Raw genomic sequence first — 9,024 nt, forward strand, 5'->3', positions numbered from 1 at the left:
AAAACAGGGTGTCCGCGGGTCCTTAAAATGTCTTAAATAACGTTTTCCTAATATAAGCCCTTAAAAAGTCTTAAAATGTCTTAAATTCGGATTCGATTGGTTATTCAAGCATTACGTGAAGTCTTGTGCGTGTGCGCATTTACAGAGCGCTCTTTCACGCCAAAATGTCTTATTCTTATTCACTGATTAAATGTAAGAATTTGACTCAAAAGATAATGCACACTTATAGAAAAAATGGCTTTATAAAGGTAAAATGCCCATAAAAGGTAAAAATCAATTTTAACTTATTGGAAAAGATTAATTTCTGACCACCACACAGAATATGAAGAATATTAAAAACTTTAGGACTCAGCTGTCCACAAAAGTCCTTAAGATAGCAGCTTGATAACACACTTAATCAGTTGAATCAATGACTCAATGACTCACTCATTAAGTGACTAACCGCCACTTACTGGTAGTTTAGTTGCGTTCCTGAATGAATCAACCGTTTAAATGATTCTATTCAATCGCAATTACTCACTTATTAACAGTGACTTGCTGCCACCTACTGGTGGTTTTAATTTCACATTTAAAGTATCTTTTCATTTTTTAAATTATTTCAAATATCAGTATTCAATGTTTTATGTTTAATATATCAAAACATTATTTATGCATTTGTAACTGCAGGTTAAATGCATTCATATTCTGCATTAAACAGTGTGTAAACGCATCTAAATGCCACTTCAGATGCAGCTTATGTCTGGATTGCTAAGATGAATTTTGTTGCTACTGATTTCATTTGCTTGGTAACAGCCCAAATGTCTTATTCTTATTCACTGATTAAATGTAAGAATTTGACTTAAAAGATAATGCACACTTATAGAAAAATGGCTTTATAAAGGTAAAATGCCCATAAAAGGTAAAAATCTATTTAAACTTATCTGACCACCACACAGAATATGAAGAATATCAAAAACTTTAGGAGTCAGCTGTCCACGAATGTCCTTAAGATAGCAGCATGATAACACCCTCAATCAGTTGAATGAATGACTCAATACTCACTCGTTCAGTGACTTACCGTCACTTACTGGTAGTTTAGTTGAGAAGTATGTTGAAAAGTATGCATTTTCCCCCTCAACATTTCTTATTTGTATATTCATAAATTCATTTAAAACATTAATCTCATAACATTATTTATTGCAGTTGTAATTATTGTTATTTGCAGTGTAAATTATTTAATCTGACTGGTAGCAGCCCTATAGTGTATATTGAATTTATTGATAAATTGTAATAATTTGACATGTAAGATGATGCATACATCTAAAAAGGTTAAAAATTAAAAATGGGCAATAAAAATATGCAGATTTAAGTATGTAAAAGCTGATAGAACACTGATGAAAATATTGCTTCAGAATAAATTGTTTATATTCCACCAAAAATCTCAGTGATGCAGTTATTTTGCAGGGATATTTTGTCTGGAATATTGTCTGCTGACATTAAAAGTTCACTGTATATCGTAATAAATATAATTTATTACAGCAATGATACTTTGTTTTCTTTTTAATTTAAACACATTAAATATTACATATATGTATGTAATAAAATGTGTATTTCCATTACAGATTTAGGTCTTAAATTTCATATAAGGTGGTATTAAAAAGGTCTTAAAAAGTCTTAAATTTAACTTGTTCATGTCTGTAGAAACCCTGTAAAATGAGCTGCTTAGTTAGGTCTCCTCTGTTCAGTTCCAAACATATTGAGCAATTCAACTAGAAAAAAACAACAACAAAGACTCAAAAGTGACAGGAATGATCAATCATGAAAACACATTAATTGCAGGTTTTAATTTCACATTTAAATCTTTTCATTTTTTAAAATTATTTAAAATATCAGTATTCAATGTTTTATGTTTAATATATCAAAACATTATTTATGCATTTGTAACTGCAGGTTAAACGCATTCATGTCTTGAATTAAACAGTGTGTAAACACATCTAAATGCACTTCAGATGCAGCTTATGTCTGGATTGCAAAGATGAATTTTGTTGATACTGATTTCATTTGCTTGGTAACAGCCCAAATGTCTTATTATTCAAATTCCCTGATTAAATGTAAGAATTTGACTCAAAAGATAATGGACACTTTTAGAAAAAATGGCTTTATAAAGGTACAATGATACTTTGTTTTCTTTTTAATTTAAACACATTAAATATTACATATATGTATGTAATAAAATGTGTATTTCCATTACAGGTTTAGGTCTTAAATTTCATATAAGGTGGTATTAAAAAGGTCTTAAAAAGTCTTAAATTGAACTTGTTCATGTCTGTAGAAACCCTGTAAAATGAGCTGCTTAGACAAGTCTCCTCTGTTCAGTTCCAAACATATTGAGCAATTCAACTAGAAAAAAACAACAACAAAGACTCAAAAGTGACAGGAATGATCAATCATGAAAACACATTAATTGCATGATACCGGAACATTTACGAGTAATAGCTACACACAAATATGTCAAAATGGGGTCTTAGTTTTAATTTTGTGGCTCTTTGGCTCTATCTAGTGGTCAGAATGGTTAGAGGAGGGCAGAAACTTGCTTCAGTACTTAATTTCAGATAATCAGCAGCTCCCGACACTGTATGGTCTTGAGATTTTATAACAATTCTTTAAAAATAAATCTGTCTGAAGCATGTGCATATATGGACCAACAGTTTAAGAACTGCACAAACTCGCTACAGAACATGTTATTTCCAGCTATGAGAATTATATTCCATGACGGAGTTCAGTTCTGGCGTGTTTAGATCGACACCAATAAATGAAATAGATGAGTCAGTCGTCTAGGTTTTGAGACACAGTTATTATTTTCACTATTCCATGTGCTAATTCTTCTAGGTTTTAAGATTCTCACTTATGTCTTTCCTTGCACACACAGTTACCTCAGTGTAGAAGGGAATTAAGATCATAAAAAACTGTGATATTTAGCATGTTAATATCTGAGCAGGTCCTGTGTGATGTGTGTCTTGGCCTTTGTATACTCGCATTGCCTGAGAGGAGTTCACTCCAAGTAGCTCTATGTACATTTATGTTTTTTATATGGACTTTGACAATCCTGAAAATACCTTCACTTTGCTCAATTTCAAAGCACTAAATCCAATATTGGATGTGGGAAATGTTTAGGAAAAGTTAATTTGAAAGCTTTTATAGTATATTTCGATAAGGATTGTTGAAGTCCTGGTTTCTTGTCTGTATGTTTTATCATTTGTGTGTGGATTTTTGTTTAACGTGATGTTTATTTATTGGTAATAGGCAAACAACAAGCTCCGTTCCCAGGCATAGAGCTCCCAAGTATGACGGTTAACTCTATTTGCTACTGATCACAGCAGTGAACACGCTGAAATGGTTCCTATTGCATGTGTGCAGTGGGTGAGGTCTCTCAGTGGCTGTGATCCCAGCACTCTGAAGCAAGTTACGGAGTAAACGGCTAGAGATATTTATTAAAGCAGTTAAAAAATATATTATATTATTTTAATAATATAATTATAAATTATTATAAAGAGTAGGGATGGGCGGTATGTCCAAAATAACACGACAATTATTTTTATATCATGCTAACTGCATATATCACATATTAGTTATTTTCGATATAAATTCAAATATAAAAAAGTTAATATTTTAATAACAATGTCTTAATGACTACTTTTGCACTTTTTCATTTTACAAATGAAAGGTACTTCATCTTATATATTTTTTTTCTTTTCATTTGAAATAAAACATAGTTTGTGACTAAATTTTGATTATTAGAAGCCATTGTAAAATAGGCAATAAAAGCACATATAGCGGCATAAATGTATCTACCTATATACTGCCCAGCCTTAATAATTTTTACCTAATAATGTTAAACAATGGATGTCTAAGCTTCAGAGTGCTTCAGTCAAACAGCTCTAAGAAGCCTCAAATGCAGTGCTTATTTTCAAATTCCATGTAATTACCATCGTTCAGAAATGGAACCATTGAATGTCTGTCCGAGAGAAATGCCTTTATTTGTGATCCAGGCTCATCTTGCCAATCAACACTCCTTGCCTGCTTATGAAAACCCCTAGACTAGAGTTCTCAAATGGTAGTCTTTTAGCTGCTTGTAACCAAGGTCCCTGCATCGTCTCGGAAACACATGACCTTAAATAAAGAAATAGAGGAAGGTGTTCACTGTTAGTTCATATAGTATGTAGAATTATAGGGTTTGATACAGTTTCAATAAAGATAAATAAAAAAATAGATAAAAATAAGCTAGCATATATGGAGTCAGCATATGCTTTGTGTTCATAAGTACAAAGAGAGAAACCATATTTAGAAAACTTCAAAATATCTATTGTCATACTTCAAATTTGCTATTGTTGGCTATCAGCACTTGTTGGGGTCGCTCACACAGGACGTCATCTTGCATTCCATCTGTTATTTATTTTAAATTATTGATAGTCTACTGTATGTAGACGGACACTACACAAACATCAGCCATTTATATATTCATCGTCTAGTGCCATGAGCTCCGCATTTTCAAGTAGTGAGACACCGAAATAGGGGTGTGCGATATGACGATCTGCTTTTGAAGAAATATCATAGTAACATGCTGCTGCACCCATTCTATCGGTTCTTAATATACTGTACAACGCGACATACATTCAGATCAAATGTTAACTCGGTGGTAGAGTTACGCTTACGGGACACTGCACTTGTTCGCAATCACAAAAGTACACTATTTGCATGTGCTTTAAAACCTTGCCGGTTAAATATTAAAAAGCCTGTCAAACAGTGCCTTGTTACTGGACTAAGTTATCTTCCACATCTGATTGCGCTGTCAAAAACACGCCAGGTTTACATATAAACACAGTTGGTTATGTCTAAAATGAAAGTAAACGCCTGTATACTAGATGCGTGCAGGTCTTAAAGTGACAGCAGGCTAATAGTACTAAACATGCTGCCTCTTGTCATTAAAGGGATAGTTCACCCAAAAATTAAAATCCTGTCATTATTTACTCATTCTCATGTTGTCCCAAACTTGTATTCATTTATTACTTGTGCTGAACGCAAGAGGATATTTTGAAGAATATGGGTAACCAAACAGTTGCTGGTCCCCATTGACTTTGGTAGTAGGAAAAAAAAAATACTATGGAAGTCACTGGTGACCAGCAACTGTTTGGTTACCCACATTCTTCAAAATAACTTTCATGTTCAACAGAAAAAAGAAACTCATTCAGGTTTAAAACAACTTGAGAGTGAGTAAATGAAGACATAGTTTTCATTTTTGGGTGAACTATCCCTTTAATGTTAATAAATCAACAAAACACGGGTGAAAAATCACTCACTGCTCTTGACTGAAGAACTTTAATACAGTTGCTTTAATAAGAATCAATGTATAATTTATACAGTGAATTACTGCTAAATACACCTACCGTACCTGAAAAATAAAGCACTGTTTGTTTTATTTGTATGTTATGTGTATTTGTAATGTGTATCTTTGTTCTTATTTTTAAATAACAAATATAAAATAATGACAAATATTTTTATCTTCACCCACTTTGGCCTAAATATCTGCCAGTTTTTGTTACCTTGCAAAGCTTTGTTTTTAAAATAGGGAAATTATTTTGGCTGTACTGCTCAGACAACTTGCAAAATAGTAAAACCAACATGACTGAATTTCCTGAAGAAAAAAAAAATCGTGATATGATATTTTTGCAATATCGCCCACCCCTACACTGAAATTATTTTTTTTAAACTGAAACATTGAAACCAAAATGTAAGTTGTCATTTAGTTGAAAAGCAAAACCCGAAAATAAAGTTTTGGTAATTAAATTTGCATACATTTTTGTAATTCATTTTTAAATTTGAATTTTTTTATGCTGTTCAGGGTGTTGTGGTCTCAGATGAAAACTAAACCAGTTGTATTAAAGTTCCTCAGCAACTTGATATTTTTAAGCAAAGAAATGTTAAATATTGCCACTCTACCATCATTTTTGATAATCTCTGCTGACATTTACTTGTAGTTTATCCACAATGGGCCTCATTCATGAAACATTCGTAAATATAGGAGTAAATTCTGAGTAATTTGCGCGTAAAATGGACCGTCCCGAAAACTCTCCTCCGAATTCACAAGCACTTCGTACACATCAGATTTGATAGTTAAACATGTGTATGTTAATGAATTCCAATCATTCGTAAATAGGGCGCTCGTGCACACTCATTTACAATTAGCATAATCCCCGCCTATGAATTATAGCTACGTAAACTGCGTGTCCAGGAACGCAGTGGAATATTCTGGTCTACTTTCTCAGGTTTGGCTCCAGTATATTGCATAAATGCAAAAAACACTAATAGGCCATATGCCTAACAATAAATATTCAATAACGTGTGTCCACCAAAGCGTTTTTAGCCAGCTGAAAAACTGTCAGGCGCTCTTCTTAAAACGGCCAGCTGGTGGTGCTGGAGAACGCTTTGGTTGCACAGCATTTTTCTAGCTGAGAGACGCTTTGGTTGCTATGATTTGAAATATCCACGGCAGTAACGTATTACTAGTATCTCATCTTGAAGATTATTACTGAATATAAAAATGCAGTAACCAGCAATATTAACTTCTCTATTGTTGTTCAGTTGTTGTACAAGTAGTATGATTGGTCGGTGTAGTATTTGTCCCGCCCCTCCTCCATTGATTGGACGTCTGGGTAAAAAGTGACAGTGACAAGCGCTGCGTTTTACCCAAAGCTAAACAGTTTATCAACTCTCAGCTACAAGGAAAAAAAAAAACGGCGCAAACGAACTTGTAAAACATTATAATGGAAGTGCATCAAATTTAGTGTCATCAGTTTGCCAAAATGAACACAGAAGAACGTTTTACGCACCATTTACATGAGGTAGGGCGCAGGTGTAAGTTTCTTTCCTACCAACTAACATTTTGAAAATACGAACATTTTCATGAATTCGAAAGTTTAAGTCAGAACGGCTTTACGAACAATTTACACAAAAAAATCGTTCTGCTCTTGTTTCATGAATGATGCCCATTGTGTGCACTAATGACACAGAGTCAAAATGAGTCACCGGAAAAGTGTTCATAAAATTTCACACTTTGCTCAATAATTTTGGCCCTTCAGTTATTTTGGCTGAAGCAGAATTTCCCTTTTGTTTACTGCAGTATCCAACCGTATCAGACAGCAGATCACCGTCTGCATTGGTAGTCGCTGCATTTATGTCACTTCTCATTTGCATAAAGATAATCTCTGCCATGTAACTAATCACTGCAGGAAGATTATATCATCATTACCATGCTGATTGGCTGATAACACCACAAGATGTCTGCAAACACAGCCGACAGCAATTTCACAATTTTTTGTGTAAGCTCTCCAAATAAATCTGCCACTAGTAAAACATCTACCATAATATAATGAAATATTTGTCATTTAATTATTGTTTGAAAAAAACTGAATTCGAATCTACTTTTGATTGTCTGTGGAGAAAGATTAGGGGTGGATGATATGGCAAAACATCTTTTTTTTCTTCTCCATATAATGTTTGACTGATTCAAGATTATTATTATTATTATTATACATTTAACTAGTAAGTCTAAAAATGTAACTATAACATGATTCAAGTAACATTATCTTTATGAAAAACCTATTCAAAACCATCTGGTTAAAGATAGTTCTTCAAGTGCAGCACACATGAAGTAGTCAGCATGCTGTAAATGTCAAACAAATTCACTAGTTAAATATCTTTGCCGAAAAGATGCATGAAATATGAAGGCAAACGTTTGCAGCGTCTCGTGCATGTTATGACATTCACAAAATGTGGTCCATCTGGCTGCTAGTGCTTCCATTGCCCTCCAACTACTTCCTCTTTTGAAGCCAAGAACCCGTCCTCTGTGAACGGCACCTTACAAAGATGCAGTTTTACAGAACAACATCTCCTTACAGCAGCGGTCTATTAAATATAATTAGGAGAGGTGTCTGTAAGCCTCATTAGCCTGTAAAAACGAAGGTATGAATATGGAACGGCTCTGTGGGTCGTGCTCTTGCTGAAAGGCATGTGTTGAAGGTATGCATAACTCTTTTAACCCCCCTGTATTCTTAAATCGACCCACCAGTCTTTCTCTCTCATGGTTACTTGGGTCGGAGTGTGTGTTTTGGCTGTGTTCCTGTGCCCTTCCTCTGGATGAATGACACTAGCCCTTCTTGACCGCTCCTAAATTACAGCAATGTCCTGGAGTCTGTCATGTTGACTCGAGGACAGATTGATGTGTAGATTCCTGCACTTAGTGTAAACCACTAGATATTCGCTTCTATTATTGGGTATATTGGGGACCAAGAACTGATCATTTTGATTTCTGCATGGCATGAGTTTTTCATTCCTATTTGGATTGAATTGTAGGTGGGGTAAAATGGGAAGCGTTCTCCAACAGGCTAGTGTTACAAAATGTGTACTGGGGTCCATGCTGGACTCTTTAAATTATAGTTTTACCATTTGAGTATTTGGGTTGGTTGGGCCATTGCCTAAACTTCTAAGGCCACTGCATAAACTTGAACCCATCTTACCCAATCTACTTTGATGATGAAGTGTGATTGATTGGCCTCTTGGTCTGGAAAACTATTTGCTGAAAAGATGTGACAAACTAGTTGATGTTTGTCTTTATAGTAATGATGGCCAAGGAGAAGCCACCCATCACTGTTGTGGGGGATGTTGGAGGCCGCATCGCCATCATTGTCGTAAGAAATGCGTGTTTTTGGACTAGCTATCAGTGTGACAATCATTTTTGATTGACTGGACAAACGATGCATGTTTCCGTCCTGTAGGATGACATCATCGATGATGTGGAGGACTTTGTGGCAGCAGCTGAGATTCTGAAAGAGAGAGGTGCTTATAAGATCTACATCATGGCCACCCACGGCCTCTTGTCTGCAGACGCCCCGCGCCTCATCGAGGAGTCCGCCATAGACGAAGTGAGTCATTCAGCTCATTTACTGAAACGGCTCATTCTAATTCTCAAAAAAAAAAAAAAAACTTACA

General features: G+C 34.7%; 1 protein-coding gene and 1 long non-coding RNA gene across 4 annotated transcripts in view; one reads left to right on the plus strand and one right to left on the minus strand.

Annotated features, from left to right (window-relative positions):
* LOC107731683 (uncharacterized) overlaps nt 1-9,024 on the minus strand; it is a 26,955-nt gene that overhangs the window by 13,591 nt on the left and 4,340 nt on the right. The window lies entirely within an intron of this gene.
* prpsap1 (phosphoribosyl pyrophosphate synthetase-associated protein 1) overlaps nt 1-9,024 on the plus strand; it is a 27,003-nt gene that overhangs the window by 11,720 nt on the left and 6,259 nt on the right. For 2 of the 3 annotated variants that reach the window (XM_016542828.1, XM_016542829.1), the window contains exons 8-10: nt 3,283-3,321; nt 8,653-8,723; nt 8,811-8,957. In XM_016542828.1, the coding sequence (XP_016398314.1) occupies nt 3,283-3,321; nt 8,653-8,723; nt 8,811-8,957 (257 nt within the window). The remainder of the gene's footprint in view (nt 1-3,282; nt 3,322-8,652; nt 8,724-8,810; nt 8,958-9,024) is intronic. The other variant, XM_016542830.1, reaches the window with a different exon arrangement.

This window comes from Sinocyclocheilus rhinocerous, unplaced genomic scaffold, assembly GCF_001515625.1.
Source record: "Sinocyclocheilus rhinocerous isolate Xijiao unplaced genomic scaffold, SAMN03320098_v1.1 scaffold1902, whole genome shotgun sequence".
NCBI lineage: Eukaryota > Metazoa > Chordata > Actinopteri > Cypriniformes > Cyprinidae > Sinocyclocheilus > Sinocyclocheilus rhinocerous.